The sequence below is a fragment of the Aotus nancymaae genome, unplaced genomic scaffold (genome assembly GCF_030222135.1).
Source record: "Aotus nancymaae isolate 86718 unplaced genomic scaffold, 86718_ANA_hifiasm-v0.15.2.pri h1tg000028l, whole genome shotgun sequence".
Classification (NCBI taxonomy): Eukaryota; Metazoa; Chordata; class Mammalia; order Primates; family Aotidae; genus Aotus; species Aotus nancymaae.
This window is the reverse complement of record NW_026988441.1, coordinates 5,958,082-5,986,029: the sequence shown is the minus strand read 5'-3', so window position 1 is coordinate 5,986,029 and position 27,948 is coordinate 5,958,082. Positions and strand designations below refer to the sequence as shown.

General features: G+C 51.7%; 1 protein-coding gene across 1 annotated transcript; it reads left to right on the top strand.

Annotated features, from left to right (window-relative positions):
* The first annotated feature begins 39 nt into the window (after positions 1-39).
* Positions 40-27,617, top strand: KASH5 (KASH domain containing 5). Its single transcript, XM_012460580.2, has 19 exons — positions 40-82; positions 4,537-4,641; positions 5,141-5,327; positions 5,805-5,869; positions 7,635-7,701; positions 7,961-8,122; positions 9,289-9,406; positions 9,718-9,768; positions 16,104-16,181; positions 16,457-16,513; positions 16,838-16,897; positions 17,546-17,610; positions 17,777-17,864; positions 18,314-18,436; positions 21,802-21,860; positions 23,758-23,803; positions 25,816-25,880; positions 25,960-26,067; positions 26,170-27,617. Exons 1-19 carry the CDS (start codon positions 40-42, stop codon positions 26,318-26,320), a joined length of 1,698 nt encoding a protein of 565 aa, XP_012316003.2. The 3' UTR covers positions 26,321-27,617.
* The last annotated feature ends 331 nt before the right edge of the window (positions 27,618-27,948 follow it).

The window sequence follows — 27,948 nt, the reverse complement described above, 5'->3', positions numbered from 1 at the left end:
GTAGCTTTCCCAGCAGCTGCGCAGCGGTGGGGGTGGCTCATGGACCTGCCCGAGGACCCGGTGGGCAGCCCTACCTCAGAAAGTAAGTGGCTGGGACCCTGTTTGCCCCATGTAGGGTGAGGAGGGAGCCATGGGTGAATGGGCACCAGGCTGTGACTCGGAGACTTGGGAGAGGTGGCTTGGGGTGGCTGAGCCTTTGCATGGGTTCAGGGTGGAAGGGAGGGAAGGGACTCTGGTGGATTAAGTGCCTACTGTATGCCTGCCCACTGTCCATACCCCTTATTTCCTGTGGGGAGGCTGGACTGTGTGAGAGCACAAGCAAGTGCACCCCTTACTCCATTCACATCTCTGCCCAGGTGGCACTTCTTACTTTATGTGAAGCAGCTGTCCTGAAACACTCTCTCCCCCATGCTGCTTCACTTCTCTCCATAGTGCTGACATCAGTGCATCATCCATGTTGTCTCTGTCTCTCCTACTAGTGCATGAGCTCCACAAGGCAGCGTCTGTTTTATTCACTCTGGTATTCCCAGTCCCTAGAGCAGCGCTGTCCTGTGGAAGTATAATATGAGCCACATACGTAATTTTTTTTTTTTTTTGAGACAGAATCTCGCCCTGTGGCCCAGGCTGGAATGCAGTGGCACAGTCTTGGCTCACTGCAACCTCTACCTCCTGGGTTCAAACCATCCTCCTGCCTCAGCCTCCCAAGTATCTGGGATTACAGGCATTCACCAGTGTGCCCAGCTAAATTTTTTTTTGTATTTTTAGTAGAGATGGAGTTTCGCCATGTTGGCCTGGCTGGTCTTGAACTCCTGACCTCAGGTGATCCACCTGCCTGTCTCAGCCTCCCAAAGTGCTTGGATTACAGGTGTGAGCCACCACACCCAGCCTATTTATTTATTTATTTATTTATTTAGAGACAGAGTCTCTGTCGCTAAGCTGGAGTGCACTGGCACGATCTTGGCTTACTGCAACCTCCACCTCCCAGGTTCAAGCGATTCTCCTGCCTCAGCCTCCTGAGTAGCTGGGACTAAAGTCATGCTCCACCATGCCCAGCTAATTTTTGTGTTTTTAGTAGAGACAGGGTTGCACCATGTTGGCCAGGCTGGTCTCAATCTCCTGACCTCTTGATCCGCCTGCCTCGGCCTCCCAAAGTGCTGTGATTACAGGTATGAGCTACCACACCCAGCCAATTTATTATTTTTTAAAAGAAAAAGGAACAGGTGAAATGAATAGTAATAATAGGTTTTCCTTATATATTCAGACTAATATCCTGTCAATATATAGCCAATGTAAAAAATGTATTGAGATATTCTCTTTCTGAATACTAAGTCCTCAAGATCTAGCGTGTACCTTTACACTAATAGAGCATTTCAATCCACATTCACCTCAGTTCAAGTGCTCCAGAAAGAGTGACTACCCTATTGGTTGGGACCCCAGAGCAACTCCTGACTCATAGTAGGAGCTCAGTTACTGTTGAATGAATGGATGGATGCAGGCTGAATGGGTGTGAAAGCCAGCTTCAGGGAGTAGGGAGGAGGCACAGGGTTGCCTCTTTGAAACTTATCTACCAAGTGAGAGAGCCCAGTCTGAGGGGGATGGCAGGGCCCCTTTTTTCTTTTCTTTTCTTTTTTTTTTTTGAGCTGAGGTCTCACTCTGTCACCCAGGCTGGAGTGCAGTGGCGTGATCTCGGCTCACTGCAACCTCTGCCTCCCAGGTCCAAGCAATTCTCCTGCCTCAGCCTCCCGAGAAGCTGGGACTACAGGCGCCTGCCACCACGCATGGCTAATTTTTATTTTATTTTATTTTTTGTATTTTTAGGAAAGACAGGGTTTCACCATGTTAGCCAGGATAGTCTTGATCTCCTGACCTGGTGATCCACCCGCCTCGGCCTCCCAAAGTGTTGGGATTACAGGCGTGAGCCACTGCACCCAGCCTAGGGCCCCTTTCTTAGAGGCTTCCAGGCATCCATGGCACAGTCTGTGCCTTTTTCTCCAAAGCTCCAGGCCTCAGAAGGCTTTCCAGATAGGAGGGTCAGAGGCAGACACCGGGGTGTGGGAACCAGAGGGACAGGCCGTCTAGTGATGGCCATCTAAACTTCACCTGCACCAGCAGAGGGCGTGCAGCGACCGGGATCCAGGTGGCAAGAGCTGAGCCAACTTCGAGAGGCTCCGGAAGAAAAGGTAGGAACACACTCAGAAGAAGAGATGGAGACAGAGGAAGGCAGAAGGAAAAAGAGAGAAATAGCAGAGGAAGGAAAGAGAAGGCTTAGGGAATGGAGACTTGCTGAGATACGGGAAGCGAAGCACAAAAACGGAGAGATGGGAAAAAACGGGCAAGGGACGTGGAGGTGGAGAGATAGGACATGATGAAGAGATATTGGGATAAAGATGGAGAGAAAGCGCCAAAGAAAAATGTAAAGAAGAGGCAGGGACAGAGACATAGAGTAGAGAGATAGGGACACTGAGGAAGGAGATCTTTATCAGGAACAGGAATGACATCATCCTGGGGTGCAAATTCAGACACATGCTGATCCTCAGAGCCCGCACGACCTGGTGCCAGTCCTGGGTTCTGTTCCCAGCTTAGTTCTCCCTGGCAAGCAGCCGTGGGTGAAGGATCTCACTGGGCCTCAGGGTCCTCATCCATGTAACATGAGAAAGACAGTGAGAGGGTTTAGTGCAGTGGCTCATGCCTGTAACCCCAGCACTTTGGGAGGCCAAGGTGGGCGGATCACTTGAGGTCAGGAGTTCGAGACCAGCCTTGCCAACAGGGTAAAACCCCATCTCTACTAAAAATACAAAAATTAGCTGGGTCTGTTGGCAGGCGCATGTAATCCCAGCTGTTCAGGAGGCTGAGGCAGGAGAATCACTTGAACCCTGGAGGCGGAGGTTGCAGTATGTCAAGATCGCACCACTGCACTCCAGCCTACGCAACAGAGCAAGACCTATCTCAAAAAAAAAAAAAAGAAAGAAAGACAGCAAGAGGAGAAAACCAGACTGGGGCTAAAGCCCGGGTCTCCCCTATCTGTGAGTTTACACGCCCCTTCCCAAGGGCCAAACATAGGAGCATGGGTTCAAGCCAAAGGGAGTGCAAATTTCACTCACTACAAAGAACCCTGGAAGAGTTAGGGGGATGAGAAAGGTGACTCATATGTTAAACAGGGTGACCTTTGGCAAGTTCCTGATCTCTCTATACCTTAGTCCCCTCATTTGTAAAGGAAGGATAATAATAGCATCAATTATTATTATGCTACTAGACGGTTCATGTAAAATGCTCAGAAGAGGCCTGGCATCTACTAAAGGCTCAATAAGTGTTCCGTTGTATTCTTGAGTCCCCACCACGTGCCAGGCCCTCTGCCAAAGCCTTTCTAGGTTTTATCTCATTTTCTGTCTAGGAAAAAGATAACACCAACCCCATTTAACAGAGGAAGAAACTGAGGCTCAAGAGAGATTGAGTCAGTTGCCCCAGGTGCTGGCACTTGTCTGAGGCCAAGCCTCGGTTGCCCCCTGGATCTACCCAGTCCTGCAGCCTACGCTCAGTGAGCTGCTGCACCCAGCTGTTCAAGGCCAGACCAAGGAGCCTAGAAGGCCACTTCCAGCCCTGGAGACAGGCTGGGCCAACCCAGTGGCTCCTGCAGTAGAGGCTGTCTTCTTATATGGAGCATTTTTTGAGCACCTACTATGAACAGGTGTTATGGCTACAGCAGTAGACAAATAGACCCCAGGACACGTGTATGAGTGTGAGAGAGAGAGTGTGTGTGTGTATGTGTGTGTGTGTGTATACATATGCATGTGCTTCACATACACAGTTAGCCCTGGTGAGGAGGATCACTCTACCCACCCCCTCTTTACCAGTAGGGAAACCAAGGCTCTGAGAGAAGAGACTTGTCCACAGATGAGCAGCTGGACTCTGCACCCAGGTTGATCTGACACACTAATCCAGCTTATAACCACTCCCTCACTGCCCATCCTTCCTGGTTTACCCCATCCCTTCATGTCTCAGCCCCTGGCCATGGGCTCCAACGATGCCAGCCTTGCCTTGGGGATGCAGGGAGGAGAGAGCCCTGGTCCCCACGGTGGGCTGGGAGACCGGAGATGCAGCAGGCTGGATCGATCTGGGCTGCCCACGCATTATTGGATTGTTCCTGGCTCCTGAGCCCCCTTCACTCTCAGCTCCTCCCAGAATTCTCTCTTCTTTGCCCTCCCCTGCCCTGTCCCTCTCTGAGCCCAGCCTAGGATGCTGGAGAGGTGAGGAGGAGAGGATGATCTCAGAGTGTCCTTATCTGGGCTCCTAAGCCAATTGGACACAAAAAGATAGCAGAGGGGACTTCCTGGTCTGAAAGATGGGGGGAAGTGACTCAGAGACCCTCACATTGTTGCCCCCTCCTGAAGTTTCCTGCTGTTCCGCACCAGCCCTAACTCTAGGTGCTCTGAGTGAATTCCCTCCCCTCTGCAGAGCCCAAGAGGCTGAGGACCTGGGGTCACCCCTTTTCCTTCCTCATTCTTCTCACTGGGGAGCTGGGCCCTCTTGTCTCTCCAGTGTACCTCTGGGAGCAGCCTGAGGAGGCAAGTCTGGGAACGCCGCTCAGCTTGGAGGAGCAAGTACTCAACTCCACATTCGAAGCTTGTGATCCTCACAGGACAGGTGGTGGGGGCAGGAGGGGTGCTGGGGTCCGGTGCGGGCAGGATAGGGATGGAGGCTGGGAACTGGGGAGCCTCAGAGAGAAGACTGGGCTAGGGCCCCCTCTTGGGGGTATTGTAAGAACAAAGTGCATGACCGTGGGCAACTTCAGGAAGAAGAAAGTAAGGGGGTGGATGCCTTTTAGAATGAGGAAAACTTAGGGGCTATTGATGAAGGAGGGTAGAGTTTTGGGGTCTTGGGATGGGGAAGGGAGGCAGCCACCATGGTGGGGTGGGGCATGGGGTTCTGTCCCCATATCCATCCTCTTTGGTTCACCCTGTGATGGACAGGTGAAAAAGTTGACTCAGAGGAGGGGAAAGGACTTGCCCAATGTGTCTCCACTGGGCCATGGAGCAGGAGTGCCACCAGCCTAGCCAGTGACATCCTGCCCCCAAGCTGCTGCCATTCCATACCCACCACTCCCCACCTGCCCCAGACCCCCTCACTTCATGCTCTGTCCCAGGCACTGTGGCTGTGGCCCAGGTGCTGGCCTACCTGGAGTCTGTGACAGGCCAGGGCCCCCAGGATGCACGCCTCCAAACATTGGCCAACAGCCTAGACCCCAATGGGGAGGGCCCTAAGGCCACCGTGGACTTGGACACTTTTCTGGTTGTCATGCGTGACTGGATTGCTGCCTGTCAACTGCATGGGTGAGTCTCCACACCTTCATCCTCCTCTGGGAAGTCCTTCCTAAGATCTAACCTCATACTCACTTACTGCAGCTAGCATTCTTTAGGCCCAAGGACCTACTGTGTTTGGAATGAGACTGTGGAGAGAAAAATGAAGAGATGGGATTCAGAGGGAGTAGATAGGGAGTCAGTCTGAGGGCAAAATAATTTGGATGGGGAAGCAGAGGGGGCCTGGGAGTCAAAACAGGGTTGGAGAAGGGAGGAGCTTGGGGGCTGACAGAGAGGTCCCTCCCCATCCCTTCACCAAACCCAACCCTTGCCCCTCCTGCTTTTCCATCTGGCTGCAGGCATTTGCCATCTGGCCCCATCATCCTCCCCTGTGGTGCCAGCTCTCACCTGACCTGGTCCCCTCCTCCCACCTGCAATCCCCCTGCCTGTGGCTGATGAGGATTGAGGGGTGGCTACAGGGGGACTGTAAGCCTCATCCCTTTGATACAGGGGATTAGAGCTGGAAGAGGAGACCGCCTTCGAGGGAGCCCTGACCTCCCAGCAACTGCCATCTGGTGAGATTTCTATATATAGAATGAAGCAGGCAGGCCGTGGGTCAGACAGTGTGGGGACTTACCACCCAGGGCAGAGCAAGGGATAGGGTGGGAACCAGGGACCTAGTTGGGTAAGTGTGGCTTTCTGGTCCTCCGTCCCTTCCTTCCCTGAGCTTTTGGGGTTTTTTTTCTTCAGAGGGTGGTTTCCAACTCCTCCTCCTTGCACCAGCCCTATTAGAGAGGCCTACAAGGCCCCACCTACCTCTGCTCCATCATTAACCTCTTCTCCTCCTCACTCTAGTCCAGGCACTCAGGCACACTGGCTCTGCTGCCCTACCTTGAATGTGCCTCACTTCTGCCCAGCACAGGCCGTTGCTCAGGCTGTTCCCCTCCACTCCTCAATCCCCACCCACCACCCGACTTTCCACACCATCCTTCATCCATCACACCTCTGGCAAAGGGGACGCCCTGGGATGCCCCTGGCTAGAGTTCCTTGCTCCATGCTCACTCATAGACTTGCAGGCCTTTCCGCTGGAACACCTACCTGCAAAGGAAATCTGATTATTTAGTTATCCACTGGCCCCTGGGTTTAGTTGGTTGGTTTGCTCACCATTATATCCCCAGGACCTCACACTTAGGCAGTGCCCTGTAAAAAAGTGGTCATGATTACAGGCTCACACAGGGAGCACTGGCCTCCCAAAATGCTGGGATTATGCCAGCATTTTGGGAGGCCAAGGTGGGAGGAACATTTGAGCCCAGTAGTTTGAGACCAGCCTGGGCAACATAGTGAGACCCCATCTCTACTAAAAATTAAAAATTAGCCGAGTGCAGTGGCACACACCTGTAGTCCCAGCCAGGATGCTGGGAGGTCAGAGCTGCAGTGAGCCATGATTGCACCACTGCACTCCAGCCTGGGCAATAGAGCAGGTCCCTGTCTTTAAAAAGACAGAGGAGCAGGCGCAGTGGCTCATGCCTGTAATCCCAGCACTTTGGGAGGCCAAGACAGGCGGATCACCTGAGGTTGAGAGTTCAAGACCAGCCTGCCCAAAAATTAGCCAGGCATGGTGGTACATGCCTGTAATCCCAGCTACCCAGGAGGCCGAGGCAGGAGAATTGCTTGAACCCGGGAGGTGGAGGCTGCAGTGAGCCAAGATCGTGCCATTGCACTCCAGCCTGGGCAACGAGCAAAACTCTGACTCAAAAAAAAAAAGGTGGTCATGTTCCATTTCTCCAGCCATACATACAAAAAAGAAAGTGGGGATGGAAGTTCTCTTCAACCTCCTTCATCAGACTTGGGGGCCCAAGGAGGGCTGTGAGCAGAGGAGGGACTAGAGGCCAGGAGGCCAGAGAAGAGGCTGTGGTGAGGGTCCAAGAGGAGAAGGCAAGGGATGGGGTGTGGAGACAGAGAGGAGGGGTGGAGCAGAGAGAGTCGGGAGCAGGAGGGAGAGATCTGGGCTCTGCTAGACTGTGGGGGTGACAGGGAGTGAGGACCAGGTCAGCCCAGTGGCTGGGCGGCCAGAGGGGGATCTGGGAAGAGAAAGTGCTGCCTAATGTTGGGTGTAAAGAATGTGGGGAGCTGGGGTTATCTGGAAGATCCAGCCTGAGCTCAAGGTAGAAGACAAGCCAGAGGGCTTTACAGTGGGTCTAATTGCAGCCTGAGAGCCTGTGAGATCCTCCAGAGCACAGGTGAGGGTGGAGTCAGATGGAGACCAAGCTCATAGCACTGGGGCACCTTACATTTAAGGGTACTATGGATGCCAACACCCTCTTGTCTGTCTCCCTCCAGGATACCCAGAAGCTGAGGAGCCAGCCAACTTGGAGAGCTTCGGAGGCGACGACCCCAGACCCGAGCTGTACCTATCCTCACATCCCTCCCTGACCCTCCTGCCCCAGCCCTGTGCCCTTCAGCCTGCCAGGCCTGGGTAGGGCTTGGGATCCTTCAGGGAAAGGAGTGAGGGACGGGGCTTTGCCAACAGTTCAGGGAGAGCAGAGGAGTCTCTCTCCTGTTTCTCTTTCCCCAAAAGAGCCACATCTCCCCACCACCTCAACCTTAACCTGGGGAAATAAGGCAAGGGCTGTGGCCTGTGACCTCAGCCCCTTCCCTGCCCCTAGGCCAGCCACAGCTGACCTGCTGAGCAGCCTGGAGGACCTGGAGCTCAGCAACCGACGTCTGGCTGGGGAGAATGCCAAACTCCAGCGGAGCGTGGAGACGGCTGAGGAGGGGTCAGCACACCTTGGGGAGGAGATCTTGGCCCTGCGCAAGAAGCTTCGCAGGTGGGCTGCACTCCGCACCCACCCTCTCCAGCACCCCTGCCTCCATCCTCCTTGCATCACCCAGCCTCTATCTCCTATGCTTGCTGTAGGCATCCTGCTCTGTCTTTGACTCTGTATCTGTCCTTTCTTTTCCCTTTTCTGTATTTTATCTTTTGTGTCACTCTCTCTGGTTCTTATCTCTTACCCTCTGTTTTGGTCTTTTTATCTTCTCCTAGAGGGTTTAGACTTCTTTCTCTCTCTCTTTTTTTTTGAAACGGAGTCTTGCTTTGTCATGCAGGCTGGAGTACAGTGTCGTGAACTCAGCTCACTGCAACCTCTGCCTCCCAGATTCAAGTGACTCTCCTGCCTCAGCCTCCCAAGTAGCTGGGACTACAGGCACCCACCACCATGCCCAGCTAATTTTTGTGTTTTTAGTAGAGACAGCGTTTCACCGTGTTGGCCAGGCTGGTCTCAAACTCCTGACCTCAAGTGGTCAACACGCCTCAGCCCCCCAATGTGCTGGGATTACAGGCATGAACCACCACGCCTGGCCTTTTTTTTTTTTTCTTTTTTTTGAAACAGGGTCTTACTCTGTCACCCAAGTCACAGTGCAGTGGGCATGATCACAGCTCACTGCAACCTCCACTGCAGTCTACTCCTCTGGGCTCAAGTGATCCTGCCATTTCAGCCTCCCAAGTAGCTGAGACCACAGGTGCACCACCATGCCTGGCTAATTTTGTTTTATTTTTTGTAGAAATGAGGTTTCACTGTGTGAAACCTGGTCTCAGACTTCTAGGCTCAAGCCATCCTTCCACTTCATCTTCCCAAAGTGCTGGAAGTACAGGCCTAAGCCACTGCACCCAGCTTAGACTTCTCTCTTTCTTCTTCTCCCCTCTCTGATTCTCCTAATCATTTGCCCTTTCATCTCTCTGTGCTTTGTCATTCTTTATGTTTTTCGTGGTTTCCCTGTTTTAGTCTCCTACTCTCTAGGTCTCTTTCCCACCTCCTCAGTCTTTTAGGTGAAAACTGGGTCTCTGTGCCCACACTAGGTCTCTTCTTTTGTCTCTGGGTCTCTCTTCCCGCCCTCCACCTGGGATCTCTCTGTTGCTGCTGTCTCTCAGAATGGATCTGTCTCTGTGCTTCTCTGCCTTCCGCTCGTGTGGCTCATCGCCTCTACCCCCATTCAGCACCCAGCAGGCCCTGCAGTTTGCCAAGGCCGTGGATGAGGAGCTGGAGGACCTGAAGACTCTGGCCAAGAGCCTGGAGGAGCAGAATCGCAGCCTTCTGGCCCAAACCCGGCAGGCGGTGGGTCTGGCCCAGGGGAAGGAAGGTGCCCTCTCTCTTCCTTGTTTCCTGGAGTCAGACCAGCCAAATGTGACTATGGAGTAGGAAGGGGCAGAGGTCACCCGGCTTTCTCCCTCTCTCCAGGCCCTGCTCGCCCTAGACTTTAACCCACCTGCCATCCTTCTCATGACAAAGGGCTCCCCAGACCCATTCCCCCAACCCTGTCCTTCAATGACCCAGGCCCTGGTTGTGTTCTCAGGGGTGGGAAAAGGACAAGAGGGGGGCAAGAAGGCTGGAAATAAAGCATTTGTCCTCTCTCTGGGGTTGGTTAGGAAAAAGAGCAGCAGCATCTGGTGGCTGAGATGGAGATTCTACAGGAGGAGGTGAGCGGAGGCCCAGCACCCACCCCTACTCCTCCCCCAGTCCTTAGGGTCTTCTTGACACTACTCCCTTCTGCCCCCAACACCCCAGCAGCCTGCCACCAAACAACCTTCAGCCTGCTTGGGGAGACCTCAGAATGTTAGTAGTGTGGGAATGTCCCTGAGGTCACATTACACCATGGAACTGCCATGGTTGACAAGAGTATGGGACATGGGGTCAGCCTACATGGGTTCAGGCTGAGGCCACCTACATAAACATGGGCCAGTCCCTCCCTTCCCTGTGCCTCAGTTGCCTTACCTATAAAGATGAACATAACAGTGGCATCTGCCTCACTGGGTTGTGTGAGAATTCAACCAGAGGATCCTTGTAAAGTCTTGGGCACGAGGTAGGACACACAGGATGTGCTCACTAAAAGTCAGCTAGCATTGTTTATATCTTAGTATTTTTTTACAGTGAATAAAACAGCCAGGCACACTGGCTCATGCCTGGAATACCAGCACTTTGGAATTCCAGTACTAGGTTGGTGGACCTGTTTAGCCTAGGAGTTTGAGACCATCCCAGGCAACATGGAAAAACCTTATCTCTACAAAGAATACAAAAATAAGCCAGGCATGGTAGTGGCACCTGTACTCCATCTACTCAGGAGGCTGAGGTGGAAAGACTGCATGAGCCCGGGAGACAGAGGTTGCAGTGAGCCAAGACTGCATCACGGCATTCCAGCTTGGGTAACAGAGCAAGAGCCTCTCAAAAACAAAAAAATAGGATTTGAAGTCAACGTTGAGTTCAAATCCCATCTCTGCCACTTATACAACAGGCAGCCTTCAAGCGTGTGACTTCTCTTTCCCTCCTTCCCAAGCCTTTACTTTTACTTTCTTTTTTTTTTTTTTTTGAGAAGGACTTTCTCTCTTGTTGCCCAGCCTGGAGTGCCATGGCGCAGTCTCAGCTCACTGCAACCTCCGCCTCTCGGGAGGCAGCTTTCCTGCCTCAGCTTCCCGAGTAGCTGGGATTATAGGCGTGTGCCACCACATCCAGCTAATTTTTTAATTTTTTTTTTAAAGTAGAGATGGGGTTTCTCTGTGTTGGTCAGACTGGTCTTGAACTCCTGACCTCAGGTGATTCACCTGCCTCGGCATCCCAAAGTACTGGGATTACAGGCGTGAGCCACTGCGCCCAGCCTACTTTTACTTTCTAAGAACTGGGAAGACGGATGTCTGTTCAGTAGGCTTGTTTTGGGGATTGACAGCATTCCACTAAGGGACTAGCAAACAATGAAGAAACCCAGTTCAGCTTCACATTTAATTCAAGCCCCATTCCATCTGAGATAGAAAAACATCATCTTAGTTCATTTTGGGCCCACTTAGTTTTTTTTAGATTGAAACAAACTCATCAATTGATGATGAAACCTGTCACCACTCCCCACCTCAAGGTGGTATCTAAGTTGCAGGAGACTGTTGCAGGAGCCTAGTGCTCTAGGAGGCCGCTGGTCCTCACTCAGTGTTTGTCCTCTCTGCTGTTCATGAGACTGATGGTTTTTGTCCGAGCCTTTGTCATAGCTGTATGCTGGCATCCACTGTGAGACCCTCATTGCCTTTGGATCTCTGGACATACCATCCTCTTCAGCTTCTGGAGATGATCCCTTATCTGAGCTGGAATTCTCACTCCACCACTTCCACACCCTTTCAGGGCCATGGAGGTGGTTTAGCTGCTTTTCTGTGAAAGGGAACAGGCTGGGGTCACTGCCCAAAGCCCCTGCCTCATTTGTCCAGGTTGGGGTGGGTGCTCATGGTGGGGAGATGTGGCTCCTCTGGGGAACGAGAAGCAGGAGAGGAGCTACTCTGCTCTCCCTGAGCTGTTAGGAAAGTCCCTGTCCCTCACTCATTTTCCTGAAGGGTCCCAAAGTCTACCCAGGCCTTGACAGACCAGAGGGCACAAGGCTGGGGTGGCAGAGATCCGGAGAGGACCCACCAGTGAGGACTCTTTGCTTTCACAAGAAAATAGCATCTCTATTATTCTCACACTGTGATGATTCTGAGAGTGCACTGGGAAGGACACACAAAGCCTCCCAGATTCCAAGATGTCCCAGTGCTCTGTGGTTCTCCATCCATTCCCTCCACCCCTCACAGCTAACCGTGGGTTAGGGGAAAACTCCGGGCTCATTTTCAGCCTGTTCTCTTTGACTGTTCTACATTCCTCCCCCAGCTGTAAGGATCTCTGCCTAGTCCAGGCAGATCATGTATTCCACCCAAAAATCTTTGTCCTACATGTATAGTGTGTTTTTTACACTGAAATCCAAAGTTTTTCTGCTATTTTCTGGCTCTTCCATGAAAAATCACCCCCTTGGGGCAATGGGAATCTCACAGCAGGATGGTTGTGCACTGTGAGGCATGGAGTGCAGACAGGATGCGACAGTTTCTTTCAGAACATCTCTTTTTTTTTTCTTTTTCGTTATTTTTATTTATTTTTATTTTTTATTTTTTCAGAACATCTCTTTTTAAGAATGAAAAACTTGTGGCTGGGCATGGTGGCTCACAATTGTAACCCCAACACTTGGGTAAGCCAAAGCAAGATTGCCTAAGCTAGGAGTTTGAGACCAACCTAGGCAACATAGTGAGAGCCCATCTCTACAAAATAAAAAAAAATAGTAAAAGAATGAAAGACCAGGCGCGGTGGCTCACACCTATAATCCCAGTACTTTGGGAGGCTGAGATGGGTGGATCTTTTGAGGTCAGGAGTTCAAGACTAGCTTGGCCAACATGGTAAAACCCCATCTTTACTAAAAATATAAAAATTAGCTGGGCACGGTGGTGAGCGTCTGTACTCCCCGCTACTCAGGAGGCTGAGGCAGGAGAATTCCTTGAACCTGGGAGGTGGAGATTGCAGTGAGTTGAGATTGCGCCACTGCACTCTAGCCTGGGCGACAGATCGAGACTGTCTCAAAAAAAAAGAAAAAGCCTTCCTTGAAGCCCCTTGGCAGAACTTCCTGTCTTACAGTTCATTGGCATTCAACCATTATAACCAGACTACATGCGTCATATGACCACTGACGGGTCCAGGACACTTTCAGCTCCAGGGAAGAGAACACCAAAGAAAGATGGCTTCATTCTGCAGGACACTCATTTCCTTAACCAGAGGTTTAGAAGCAGGTGGTTTCTGGGAAGAAAGTGGTCTCTGGGTGGTTTGGTGGCTCCCTGGCTGCCTGTGGCCTCATGATTGCAGATGACTGCAACAGCTCCCAACCTCACATTCTCACTCAAAGTAGGAAAACGTGCAGAGGGCAGCCAGGAAATGCCCCTCATGGCTCTCTCTTCATCAGAAGCCTCTCACCCCACCCCCAGCAGCTCTCGTACATCTCACCGGCCAGAACTGGATCACATAACACCCCCAGCTGCAAGGGAGGCCAGGAGAGTATCTGACCTTTTTCAGCCTCTAGAATGGGAGGTGAACAAGTGAGAAGGGGTGAGAATGGCTGCTGGGTTAGCTAACCAGCTCAGCTTCCTGCATCTGCCAAGATTTCCACCTTGACTCACTCCCAGGGCTGAGGCTGGGGCCCATCTGCCCTCAGACATAGAGAGTAGATCCCTGGACAAAAGCAGAAGGAATAAGCAGAGTAAATAGCAACCAGCAGTCTCATCTTTGCCTCCTCCCCGCCAGGAAGGGCTGCTGCCAGGTCAAGTGCCTTGAGCAGCACCTGGGACATCCTCGGCCCTCGATAAACTGGAGCTATTCTTGGTTCCCTCCCCTCTGCCTTTCCCCTCCACACAACTGCCTACAGAGCATCTATAGATTTGAATTCTCAAGTTACAGTAGAATAATGCTGGAGTAACAAGACACTCAGACACTGACAATCCAGGCAGCCTTCCTATCGAGAACCTACAGAGCTGGCTCAGGTTACTGCAGAAGGAGGCAGGAGCAGCTGAGTAACCAGGTTCCCTGCCGAGTGGCCCAGGATCTGGCCTGCAAATCCCTACCAGGTGGACAGATGTTGACACAGCACTTCTTTTTCTCCTTCCTCTGCCCTTCACATGGCAGCCCAGGCCCACTGAGACTGAGAGGGAGATCAGCTGATGGAGGACTTGGAGCTGGCTGGAAAGAGGGAGAGGCTGGCCTTGGTATATCCCCTGGAGTGCCAAGAGGAGGGAGGTAGTGAAAGGGAACTCTGGACTGCCTCCATGCCCCAAAGTGCATTTCCCCAGTAACCATGTCGCCTTGAAACTCTGTGCAACTTGACAGGTTTTTGGTGCCCCTAAACTTTAGACTGGAATCTGGGCCATTTTATGCACAGGTCCCATTTCATGGCTGGTGAGGGCTGCCCTCTCCAGTCCATAGTTTGCCCAGCTAACAGTCCTTAGCCTTGAAGACTCAGCATTGCCTCCTCAGGAAGCCTGTTTGTTAGTGCTCCCATGGTGCCCAGGCCCTAGGCCTCATCAGAGCCTGCCTCGTGCATTGCCACCCACTTCTGCATCCATTTCACCTCTAGTCTGTGAGCTCCATGTGGCCAAGAAAGAAGCTAGTTCCCTTTGTATCCCCATTCTCACCCAGGGCTGTGTCTGGCTCAGGTGAGAGTCTGAGGATTATAAACACAGGAGTTGGAATCACACAGATTTAAGTTTGAATCCATTTACCACGTGACCTTGCCAAGTCTCTCAGTGTCTCTACTACTCTGTAAAACTGGAAATGATTATACTATTAATAGAGCAACCAGACATGGCATTACTCCTGAATGTCACAATTTGATATGTACAGCACCACCCAGTCTTCTTGCCAAAAAACTAAACAAGAGTCTGGACAAGGCCCTGGATCTGCTGACCAGTTTATAAGAAATAACCATAGAGGAAAGTGGTCAACATAACTACGGGAAACGAGCGCAGTCAGTCTAACCTGAATGCACGAGTCCTACAGGACAAGTGACCTGGTTTCTTCCACAGAATGAGGGCCTGAAGAGTCCCAGGGCTGGGTGGAGGGGGGAGAAATTACTGTCAGATTAAAAGAAATGAGATACTTCAACCAAAAGCAATGGTGGACCTTGTTTGGACACAGTTAAAGTAAATGTAAAGAAATCTCTGTGAGACAACTGAAATGAAAAAAGAACAAAAGCCAGGCGCAGTGGCTCACACCTGTAATCCCAGCACTTTGGAAGGCCAAGAAGGGCAGATTACCTGAGGTCAGAAGTTCAAAACCAGCCTGGCCAACGTGGTGAAACCCCATCTCTACTAAAAATCAAAAATTAGCTGAGCGTGGTGGTGCATGCTTGTAATCCCAGCTACTTGGGAAGCTGAGGTGGGAGAATCGCTTGAACCCAGGACGCAGAGGTTGCAGTAAGTCGAGATTGTCTCATTGCACTCTAGCCTGGGCGACAAGAGCGAAACTCCGTCTCAAAGAAAAACAGAAAAAGGAGCACAAACTTTTAGTATGAGATGATACTAAGGAATTACTGTTAATTTTAAGTATGATAGTAGTGTTGTAGTTTTGCTAAAGGAAATAAGTCTTCAAGTAGGGGATAAATGCTGGAGTAGCTACAGGTGAACTAATAGGATGCCTGCGATTTGCTTTTTTTTTTTTCATCCCTTCCCACACCCCGCGATTCGCTTTAAAGTAATCTACTTAAAACATCTGGAGGAGAAACATCTCAGTTTAAACAAAACTGAGAAAATCCATATTATTATTGAAGCTGGATGATAGATAATGTGGATAACAGGCTTCTTCTGTTGTTCTTTTGACTTTAAATGGGGGATAAGAAATGAGTCAACACATGCAAAGTGCTCAGTAAGTGTTAGCAGTTATTAACCTATCAAATCCTCACAGTAATCCCATAAAGTAGGTCCTTTTTTAGCTCCTGTTCTTTTTTCCCCGAGACGGAGTCTTGCTCTGTTGCACAGACTGCAGTGCAGTGGCTCAATCTCGGCTCACTGCAACCTCTGCCTTCCAGGTTCAAGTGATTCTCCTGCCTAAGCCTCCTGAGTAGCTGGGATTACAGGCGTGTGCCACCACGCTCGGCTAATTTTAGTATTTTTGGTAGAGATGGGGGTTTCTCCATGTTAGCTAGGCTGGTCTCGAACTCCTGAACTCATGATCTGCCTGCTTTGGCCTCCCAAAGTGCTGAGATTACAGGCATGAGCCACTGTGTCCAGCCTAGCTCCATTTTTATAGATGGGGGAGCCACCCTCAGAAAAATTAAAGCTGAGGTCCCACCAGAATGCTTGGAGGAATTAAATGGGTTAAAACATAGGAAGTGCTTCGCATAAGGTCTGGTGCATAACAAGTGTTTAGCAAATGTCTGCTGTTAATTTTAACATCATTGTTTACTGAAGTGAATATGACCAGCCCTTCCTTCTTGTAGAACAGGAAGCTGCTTGCCGAGCGGGATGGAGTGAAGAGGAGAAGTCAGGAGCTGGCCGTGGAGAAGGACACTTTGAAGGTGCCACTCCTTCCTAGTGCTTGACAACTTTCCACCACCCTGGGGCCATTTTGCCCATTTCTGGTCTTAGTGACTGCAGTCTGATGAAAGCAGCGTCTTCCATCAAGCTGTCAGGCTCCCAGGACCACCCAGGCATCCCTGAAACCCCTGAAGTCCTGGGATATCTCAGGAGGTTGAATAGATGGGGTTCAGGAAAACACATTGGGCCAGAGGGAGGGCAGGACCAAGGGGAGTCCTGGGAGACTGGACGGATGGACAGGCTCCTCTCTTGGCAGCGGCAGCTCTATGAATGTGAACACCTCATTAGCCAACGAGACACCATCCTCTCTGAGGTGAGGGGCCTGGGGAGGGAAAGAGATTTGCCTTCCATGTGCACCTGCCACTTCTAGACCTGCTCCTGGTCTAAAAACGGAAGTCCTGCTTGGGTCTGATCACTGCATGTGCTGCCCTGAGAGATTGGAGGGCTTCCCCAGGTTCCAAGTGTGACCCCTCGGATTTAGAAGCCCTTCTGCCAGGTGCTCTCCCTCAGGCCCTAGCTCTTCCCTCAAGCTCACCCTGTCCCTTAACCCCCAGCCAGCCCCCCACCAACCACCACCACCAGCCCCAGTGTCTTTGGGGAACTGGGCCCAGTCTCGTTTGGCTTTCGGCTTTCCCAGCGCACTCGCCATGTGGAGAGCCTGGCCCAGACCTTGGAAGAATACAGAGTGACAACAAAGGTAACCTAGCTGCCCTCACCACTTCTCTTTTGACAGCTCTGGGACTTGCTGCCTCTCCTCCTCATGCCTTTCTGTCGGTGGCCACATCTTCTTCCATCCTTACTATATGACTGTATGGCTTACTATATGTCTCCACCTCTGTTTCTGTATCTTTTCACGTTTTCTCTGTTCCTTCCATTGACTTTCATTCTCAGTGGGTGTCTTCTCACTGCGTCTCCCCTCCTTATCTTTACATGTCTCTGCCAGGCTCGTGTGGGTTCCCGTCTCTGCCTCCGGGTATAAGCTGTCTGTCTCCCTGGGCAACTCTTCTCTGTTTGGCTCTGGTCTTTACAAGTATCTTAGACTCGTGTTTCTCTTGCCTTTCTGTGAGTCTGTTTCCTTCTGTGTCTCTCATTTTTTCATGCATCTCTGCCTCTGCCTTCCTTCTCTCAATGTTCTCGGCTGTGCTTCTGGGTTCCTGTTGCTCTCTGTCTCTCTCTGGCTTCCTAACGTTCTGTCATTGCTTTCTTCCCCTTGTCCCTAGACAGTATGTGTCTGGGGAGCCCAAAGTAGGCAGGAAAGTGGAAAGAACCCTGGAAGAGAAGCCCAGGTTGGGTGGGAGGATGGGAAAAATGGAGATCTGGGTGTGCTCCACTTCCTCCTTTGCAGGAACTGAGGCTGGAGATCTCACGCCTGGAGGAGCAGCTGAGTCAGACCCATGAGGGGCCAGATGAGTGAGTGGAACCTCAGAGGTTGGGAAGAGGCAGGAGGGGAGCCTAAGGCAGGGATGCCCTGGCCTTCAGCCCCAAGGTGGGCAGGGAAGGCAGCCCAGCATACACTGACTGATGAGTGGCAAGCAGGCACAGAAGCAGCCTTCCTCCCTTCTGACTGTGTGGCCAGGCTACCTGAAGGTGCCCAGGTGACAACAGTGGGCTGGACCAAGCTGCTGCCGCCATCGCTGGGCTTGGAGATCAAGGCCATTCAGCAGGTGGGCCTAACACCCCTGGAATATGCTGCAGGCCACCAAGGCAGAAACTCCAAACATCTCCCCACTCTGATCCTCACATCGACCCAGCCCTAACCCACATTGCTGCCCGAGGCTCCCATGGCAACCTTAGTTTTTCTGACTCTCTCAGATCCCAACCCCAAATGCACTGCCAGCCCCAGGCCTGTGCCAGACCCCAGTCTGATCCAGCTGTGACTCATCTCACTCCATGACCATCTCACTCCTTAACTTCATCTCTAACCCAGTCCTTTGTCCTGGCACCAAACTCTCCCCTGTCCCTGCTTCTGCCCATTCCCCAACCAAGCCCCACACTAGCCCTTTTCCACCTCTCATCCTATATTCAGCTGCACACCTAAACCTGTTTCTGTCTCTGACCTTGTCTTCTACCTTAATGTGGCTCTCCCTGAACTCAGAAACAACTTCCATCCCAGAAACAGGAAGTGGCAACTGCTGATCTCTCCAGCCCTCTGTGTGGAGTGTGGCAATGGGAAGAAGTCATCGATGAAACCAGTGAGGAAGCTGAGTTTCTATCTGAAGCCCCAGCTGGGGGACAGGTGAGCACAGGAAAAGCTCTGAAGTCCAGGAGCTGGAAACAGGCCCGGAACTCCAGGTGCCACCCTGGCCAGCCCATTCACTCACACCTTTGCTAGTTCCCCATTTAATGAGAAAATGTTAATTGAGGGCCCACTGTGTGCTAGACACTGAACCACGAGCCAGACCACACACCGCCCCTGCCCCAGGGACTGACCTGCCAGCATTGTAGACAGGTGAACAAAGCAAACACACAAATTGCACTGTGGCTTTTGCTGTTGTTTTGTTTTTTAGAAAACACTCTCAGGAATTACATTATTTAAAATTGTACTACTCTAGTAAAGGCATAAGTAAGATGTTTATTCTAATATTTAAGGATATATTAAGCATATATGTTTCAAATACAGGCACCTTTAAGAAAAGCCAGCAAGCTTACTATGACATCTTTAACTCAGCAATAACCATTGTGTGTGGTTTTTGTTTGTGTGTTTGTTTGTTTGTTTGAGAGACAGGATCTTGTCTTATTCTGTTGCCCAGGCTGGAGTGAACTTGACTAACTGCAGCCTCAACCTCCTGGACTCAAGCAATCCTCCCATTTCAGCCTCCCAAGTAGCTGGGACTACAGGCACACACCACCATGCCTGGCTAATTTTTTAAATTGTATTATTTGTTTGTTTATTTTATTTTGAGACAGAATCTCGCTCTGTCACCCAGGCTGGAGTGCAGTGGCACGATCTCCGCTCACTGCAACCTCCACCTCCCAGGTTCAAGCAATTCTCCCTGCCTCAGCCTCCCAAGTAGCTAGGATTACAGGCACCTGCCACCACACCCAGCTAATTTTTGTATTTTAGTAGAGATGGGGTTTTGCCATGTTGGCCAGGCTGGTCTTGAACTCTTGATCTCAGGTCGTCCGCCCACCTCAGCCTCCCAAAGTGCTGCGATTACAAGTATGAGCCACCTTGCCTGGCCTTTTAAAAAATTTTTTATAGAGATGGGGTCTCACTATGTTGCCCAGACTGGTCTCAAAATCCTGGATGCAAACTGTCCTCCCACCTCAGCCTCCCAAAGTGCTGGGATTACAGGCATGAGCTACTGCGCCTGGCTTTCTTTTTTTTTTTTTTTTTTAATTTATTTTGAGACAGAGTCTCACTCTCTTCTCTGTTGTCCAGGCTGGGGTGCAGTGGCATTATTGCAGCTCACTGCAGCCTCAGTCTCTCTGGGCTCAAGTGATCCTTCCACCTCAGCCTCCCAAGCAGCTGGAACCACAGGCACATGCCACCATGCCTAGCTAATTTTTCTCTCCCTATGTTGCCCAGGCTGGTTGAACTCCTGGGCTCAAGTGATCCGCCTGCCTCAGCCTCCAGGAGTGCTGGGATAACAGGCATAAGCCACTACTCTGGGCTCTCTCTCTTTTTTTTTCTTTTAAAGAAAATATTGCAAACAGCTCCATAAGCAACGCTGTATTGTCTTGAGAACTGTACCACTTTAGAGCTCTTTGCCATCCTTAAGGAGAGTCTCATTCTCTGATCACTTTTTCCCTTGTTTGAGAAAAGCTTCTGTGTTTCTCTTTGACACCCGCGCTTATTTGGTTTCTCATTTAACTCTCCCAGTATCTCTGTAAGGCAGGCATCCTCATCTTGTTACTCATGGGAAACTGAGGCTCAGGGAGAAATCACATGTCCATAGTCACACAGTTTGTTGGGGACAGAGCCTTATCCCTCAGAAGTGTAAGTTAGATTGGGCTTCTGCTTTGAGCTGTCAGATGCCCTGAATGACAGGCCTGTTGAGGGGAAGACTAAGTCAGGCCTCAGGGTGCAATCTGCAATGGGCCCAGGGATACAGAGTTGAGTCCCTTGGGGCCGGGCCTGTCAGTGCTCAAGACCTGACAGGAGAGACCCTGCAAATGGGTTGCCCCAGTGCAAAATGATCATTGTGCTAGAGGTGGGGCATGGGCCTGTGGGAGCCCCGAGAAGGATTATCTGTGTCAGGTCAGAGGCTGGGGGAGATATTGAAGGGAAACTAATACTTGAGTTTATTTGAAAGAAAGAAGGAAAGGGAGAGGGATATTCAGTGGTTGGAGGAAAGAGAGGCCTTTGAGGCACTGGCAGAGCCTGTGTAGGGCCTTGGCATAAAATCGTGGTATGCTTGGGTGTACAGGGTGGCTGGGGGTGACTAGTGAGAGATGAGGCCAGTGCCAGATCGTGAAAGGAAATCTCTTGACAAGCTAACAGATTGTACTTTTCTTTGTAAAGCCACAGGAAGGCTGGTGTCAGTTCTCGGCATAAAAATATCCTCCTGGGACCATGTGAGGGACCTACTGGAGGCAGGGAGGAGGGTGGAGCAATGACGATGAAGCCTGAGCCAGGCCAGAGCCCTAGGGATGGAGGAAAAGGGACAGACAGACATAATTGTGGTGGAGGGACAGAGCTGGGCACAGATGGGATGTGGGTGTTGGGGAGGGAGGAGAAGAGGAAAGACTTGCAACTTGTAACCTTGTGAGGTGAAATATTGAGGGATGTCTGGGGGCTACCTGGAAGCAGTTGGGTGCAACAGCCTGGAGCTCAAGGATTGCATTTAGAAAACAATGTCGGCTGGGCGTGGTGGCTCACACCTGTAATCTCAACACTTTGGGAGACCGAGGCGGGTGGATCACCTGAAGTCAGGGGTTGGAGACCAGCCTGACCAACATGGTGAAACCCTGTCTCTACTAAAAATGCAAAAATCAACTGGGCATGGTGGCGCACACCTGTAATCCTAGCTACTCGGGAGTCTGAGCCAGGAGAATCACCTGACCCTTGGAGACGGAGGATACAGGGAGCTGAGATCGCACCATTGCACTCCAGCCTGGGCAACAAAAGTGAATCTCTTGTCTTGAGAAAAAAAAGAAAAGAAAGAGAAAAACAATGTCAAGTTGGTTGTTAAGGTCAAGGGCAATGCTAGTATTTCTCTGGAGAAAACAAGAGGTTCTTGGGTCCTGAGTGAGAGCAGATGGACCCAGCTTAAGTCTGGGATGCTGGGAGGAAAAGGCGGTTGGGCAGGGAAATGCTGAGATCCTTAGGGGCCCAGGTAAGTGTACGAGATCTGTGGAACATCCAGGAGGTTTAGGTGACCAGGACTCCTGGGTCCTGCAGGAGAAGGGGGCTTGGTGACATCAAGAACAACCCTTTTGTTTCTGGCTTTTGCTCTTAGGGAGATAATAGGGTCATCCTCATGTAGGGGAGCATGAAAGCAGGGCAGGTTGTAGAAGGTGGTGAATTTGTGCACAGTTTGCAGCCCAGAAGACCTTTTGCTTATGGGGTCTGGGACCAGGGGGAGACAGTGGGCATCGTTAGGGTTGGGACTTTGAGTGAGAAGAATCAGAAAAGAACTAACCTTTTTGTTTCCACAGAGAAACTTCCAGGGAGAGCCAGCACACCCTGGAGAAGGAAGGAAGGAGCCATCCATGTGGTAAGGAGCTGAGCCATCCATCTGCCTCAGGATGTTTAGAGTAGGAGGACTAGATGAGCCCTGAGGGGGTCTGCATGCCACTACTCACTCATTCATTCACATCTTCCAGGAGCAGACCCTAGGCTGGTAGGCTAGGAGATGAGACCTGGCCCTGCCCTCAGCGAGTCTTGGGACTAGGAGGAGATCTGGCTCCTGATCCTGCCTCGGGGGAGGGCTCCTAGGGAGGCCACCATGCCTTAATGGAGCCCTGTGGGAGTGACGTTAGTACAGGAGACTCTTAGACAAGAAGACACAATTGTCAGGCAGAAGGGACAGCTCAGTCACACGATCATTCTCTCACTGAACTCACCTCTCCCGATGCTCCAGGGAACCTCCTTGGAGAGCTCCCAGTCACCTGGGAGATCTCGAGGGTGAGGAGGGTCTCTGGAGTCAGCGTGGATTCAAATCCCAGCTCAGGTACTTCGAAGTGGGGCGGATGTGAGCATTAGGTCGTATGTTGTGAGGCCCCAGCCCTGTGATTGGGATAGGATTGTTAGGAGGCTGTGTCCAGGCCTGTGACGATGGAGAAAGCACTAGATGTCTGGGCCCGCCCTCCTCCAGAACCCTGGCCTTGGGGCCTCTGGTTTCCTGTGGTGCTTCCCTCTCCCCTCCCTTCTTTCAGGCTCCCAGCTGCGGCTCCTAATGAGGCTGCCTGCCAAGGCCTCTAATTGGACTTGTCTGGGAGGAGCTGAGATTGGGCGGGATGGGAGCTCTGGAGCTATGACCTCCCTTTGCGTCACCAGAGAAAGGAGGGGGAAAGGGGCTGAGCAGTAGTGGAACGGCGGGAGGCAGGTACCATGCGAGTTTCCAGAGAGCAGGGGCAATTTGATCCACAGATTGGAAAGCTGGGAGTGAGGAAGGTAGTGAATACAATGGCCCCTAAAGGTAGCCAGCAGTGAGGACTTGGACCTTGAGAGGGGTTGGATCCCAAGTAGAAGTTTCAGGGGATCAGATAGTGTTTGTCTGACTGGGGCAGAGGCCGGGCCGCTTAAGAGCACTAGATCCCTTATTGCATGGTAGCACAGCTGTGTTCCTGAGGGCATCTCTGAGGGTTTTGGGGCTGAAGCTGGAAGCGGTGGCAACTATAGGGCTGGATCCCTGGACCCCAATGAAGGCAGTGGCTGGTGGTTTGGATGGCAGGGACTCAGACGGCTGTGATCCTAGGAGAGACCTCCCTAGGAGTCTTCCCTGGAGGCAGGATCAGGAGCCAGATCTCCTCCTAGACCAGAGACTCGGAGGGCAGAGCCAGGTGTGACTCATCTCCTGGCCTACAGGCCCAGGGTCTACTGGAAGATGTGATTGAATGAATGAATGAGTGGCATGTTGCCCCCTCAGGGCTCTTCCTGTCCTTCTGGAAGAGGGGCTTACACACCTAAGAGGATCTGGGATGGGGAAGAGCTCCAACAATTGGATTCTGTGCATGGGAAGGTCTGAGTTGGAGTCCCTGTCCTCCGAGAACACCCAGTGAGAGTCATGGAAAAATGGCTCAACCCACTAGATAGGAAGGGGGTTTCTACACATGCTCTAGGGTCTCAGAGAGGCCTGAATCTCTGGTATTTTGGAGAGTGAGAGAGCTAGAAGCCTCAGTTCCCAGCTGGGGGATCAGCTGGGGAAGTAGTGATTGAGAAAGCAAATCTGAGATGAAGAGGCCCCCTTATTCTTCTGGCATTCAAAGACCCTTTCAGTAATTTGGTGAAAATTCCCCTGAAAAATACATATGCAGGACACCCCTGAGGCCCTTCCATGCTGCCTGGCCTGTGCTAAGACCCCTGCTCCAAGGCTTCCCTCCCAGCCTGTAGCAGGCAGAGGGAACTAGAGAGAAGAGGACAATGCCAGCAGTGACTTTGTTGGTCCTCAGGTTAACCAGAAGAAAGGAAGAGGAGGCTGCAGAGAGCCAGGTCACGGTAGGCAGTCCCCAGTACCCCTCCCCCGTCCCCATCCACTCCAAACCCGCAGAGGCTCAATTGTTTCAACCCTTCCCAAGCCTCAGCCTCAGACTCCAACTCCTCAGGAGCAGAGAGAAAAATCATTTGGCCAAGAGATAACAAGGCCCTTGCTGTAGCTAATGAGAGAGAGTGATGGTGAGGTGGGGGGAGGCTTGGAGGCTAGTGGGCAGCCAGGCTGCTCCCGGGGGACTCCCCCAGCCACACACAGGGCTGCAGTCGCCACACGGCAGGCCTCATAGACGTGGCTACACCCACGGATTGCATAAATGCACACTCACATTCGCCCACACTCAGAGGAGGTTGGGCTGGCCCTCCCCAGCCAGCCTCAGAATTCCCTGGGGGCACAATGTCCGCAGTTCCCCTGCCTGCAGCCACACAGGCCGGCTCCTCTGCTCCTCAGAGGGGCTGTGCCCGGTGGAGGTTAGGATTTCGATTCTCAGGCAAGTAAGGGGAAATAAATTTGATAAGGAGAGGTGAGGAGCCCTCGGTTCTGAGCTGAGGAATGCAGGAGCTGGGCTGGAGTCTGCCTGTTGTAGGTCAGGCACTGTCAGGGCCCTTGGGGCTCTTCAGGGTCCAAATTGGCCAAGATGGCTGCCTCCAGGATGCTCAGCTCCCAGCAGCCTGGCCCCAAAGTCCACCTCCTCTTGATATACCACACTCCCTTGCCCCAGAGACGGGTTCCACCTCAACTTCCTCATAGTTCACATGGGGATAATCTCTTCCTAGCTCCCAGGGTTGGGATGAGGGTTAAGGACCACGTCGTAAAGGGCCTGGGTGCCTGCCTAGCACAACAGGTGTTGGAGGTGAAGATATTGATCATGATTGGTGTTCTGTTTTTATTTATTGACATCATCATCCTCATCTGTGTCAGAAAGGCATAGGGGTGGGAAGGCCAAAGACCTATAAGGGGAGGCCCTTCCAGGGAGACACGAGGGATGAGGCGGTACAGTGGGTTGGGCCTGACCCCTGGAGAAACAGCTGGGGCTTTAATCTTTGAATCTTCAGATAAAGTATTGGAATTAATCAGTGAATTCAGCATGGTTACTGGGTTAAAGGTTAAAATAAAAAATCAATCATATTTCAGTGTAGCAACAATGAGCAATGAGAAAAACAAATTTATGCCATTTATAATAGCATGGGTTTTTTTTTGTTTGTTTTTTTGAGACTAAGAATCGCACTCTGTCACCAAGCTGGAATGCAGTGGCACCATCTTGGCTCACTGCAACCTCTGCCTCCCTGGTTCAAGTGATTCTCCCACCTCGGCCTCCTGAGTAGCTGGGATTATAGGCACGCACCACCATACCCAGCTAATTTTTGTATTTTTGGTAGAGAAAGGGTTTCACCATGTTGGCCAGGCTGGTCTCAGTCTCTTGCCCTTGTGATCTGCCCGCCTCGGCCTCCCAAAGTGTTGGGATTACAGGTGTGAGCCACCACGCCCAGCCTATGATGGCCTGTTTTTAATTAGTAAAGCACCTGCCGATTCTGGCATAGGCAGGAAAACAGGATTCTGCATGAGGGCCAGCACGGGGGTGGGCACCTCTAGAAGATGTGGTCTCTGCCCTCAGAGAGCTTAGATACTTCCAGAATCCAATGGAAAATGGAGGTGATGATATTGAATAGCTCACGCAGACATTGAGCACTCACTATGTACCAGACACTGTCCAAGTCACTGCCTGCCTTTTTTTTTTTTCTATATTCATTCATTTAGTCTCCATGTTAATCCTATGAGGTGGGGACGTCCCTGGCTAGCAGATGGGGAAGGGGAGGCACGGAGAGGTGTGGTAACCTGCCAAGGACCCTCAGCCAGAAGCTCACAGAACTGGGAACCCAACCTGGCAGCGTGTCTCAGAGAAGCTCACTCAACTCCTGAGTTCCACCACCTTCTGTCTGGTCACTGTGTCCAGTGGGCTTACCTGAGGGCCTTTCAGTCCAGAATTCAGTGCCTCAAATGCATCTCTTTGTCCTTCCAGGCTGATCTCCCCATCCCTCTAGGAGACTCTCACTCTGGAGACATCGCAGAAAGCCCTCCGAGGAGGTAATAGGACCCACAGGGTCCGGGAGGGAAACTGGGGACAAGGAAAAACCAGTGTTGATTTCCTCCTTTCCCCCAGCAGCCCTGCCCAGCAGGATCTCCAGCAAGCCCTGGTCCCTGTGATGAAGGAGCTGGTCCCAGTCAGGAGGAGACCCTGGGGCCAGCTCTTCCTGCCCCCACAGCGACTCAGGTGTGCCCCCAGGCACCTCCAGAAGGAAGGAGGTGTTCTGACATTGGGAAGACCAGGAGCTGCCCAGACCCTGCCCTAAGCACTCTCCCACCTCTCCACCAGGGTCACTTGGTATCCGCTGATCCCAGCTCCAGTCCTGGGCCTGCTGCTGCTGCTGCTGCTGCTGCTGCTCTCTGTCCTGCTGCTGGGCCAGTCCCCACCTCCCACCTTGCCCCACCTCCGGCTCTGCTACCTCCAGCCCCCTCCAGTGTGAGAGGCTCTGCTTGCCCCTCAGAACAGTGTCTAGTTCAATAAATCCCCTGGCACTCTCTCCACTCGGATCCCCTTTGTTAGGCCAGTGTTGCACGGGCTTACCCTAGATACTGTACAGGGGGATCCACATCCCTGGATTGGGTTTATGTGAAGTCTCCTAGTTTTTTAATGTTGACACTTCTTAACAAAAGCAAAACTTCCCCAGTAACGGATTAAGCACTAAGGATTATTCCCTTACAAAACAAGGCTGGCGAGGGCAGCTGTGGGCACACAGCGAAGTCTCAGCTGCCTTGGGGTCAGGGCCTCAGTGATTCTCCCGTTCCCTCTCTCACGCTCAGGAGTTGGCAGTTGTAGCTTCCCACATCACACCTGCAGGGAGACGGAAACTCGTCCCTTCCTTTTTGTAAAGAGAGGCAGTAGCCTCAGTGTGCAGTGGGTAGATTCAAATCACAATCATAATGAAAGAGAAGCAGTCGCCTGCCCAGAGCCACCAGCAGACTTGTGTCTGTCTCTCCGGTCAGACTGTTTGGTGTGACCACCCTCAACTGTAAGGGAGGCTGGGAGATCTGGGAGGCCAAGTACCTCTCCGGGGACCGGCTGCCTTGCAGCCACGCAGAACCTGTGTGCTAGTAACGGTGCATGTGGGGAAGGCAGGTAAAGTGCCTTGCCACGCTCCTCATTCACACAGAAAGACACTGCAGGCCAGCCGGGCGCTGTGGCTCACGCCTGTAATCCCAGCACTTTGGGAGGCTGAGGTGGGTAAATCACAAGGTCAAGAGATTGAAACCATGCTGGCCAGCATGATAAATCCCATCCCTACTAAAAATACAAAAATTAGCCAGACGTGGTGGTGTGTGCCTGTTATCCCAGCTACTTGTGAGGCTGAGGCAGGAGAATCACTTGAACCTGGAAAGTGAAGGTTGCAATAAGCCGAGATGGCGCCACTGCACTCCAACCTGGCAATAGAGCAAGACTCAAAAAAATAAAAAATAAAACACACACACTGCAGGCCATGGACCTAACAAAACACTTTGGGAGCCACCTACACACCACCAGTGTGCAGCTGCTGAGTGGCACATAACCAGGCTACTTTGAAGGGGCTTTAGGATACCTCTTCTCCCTGATCTCTTTCTGCTTCCTACCTTCTCTACACCTCTGCCTTGCCCTCCCCCAGCAGGATCCTGACTCTGTCCTGCCACCATCCCATGGGTCAGAGCCTAGGTTGACCCAGTCCTAACTGCATCCTAAGTCAGTAAAGAACAGTCTTCCGGGGCTGGGTGTGGTGGCCCATGCCTGTAATGCAAGCACTTTGGAGGCCACGGCCGGCGGATCACCTGAGGTTGGGAATTCAAGACAAGCCTGAGCAACATGGTGAAACCCCGTCTTAAAGAATAAAATAAAAAAATTAAAAAAAAAAAAATCTTCCGGGACCAGGCGCAGTGGCTCACGCCTGTAATCCCAGCACTTTGGGAGGCCAAGGTGGGTGGATCACCTGAGGTCAGGAGTTCCAGACCAGGCTGGCTAACTTGATGAAACCTCGTCTGTACTAAAAGTACAAAAAATTAGGTGTGTGGTGGCAGGCACCTGTAATCCCAGCTACTCCAGAGGCTGAGGCAGGAGAATCACTTG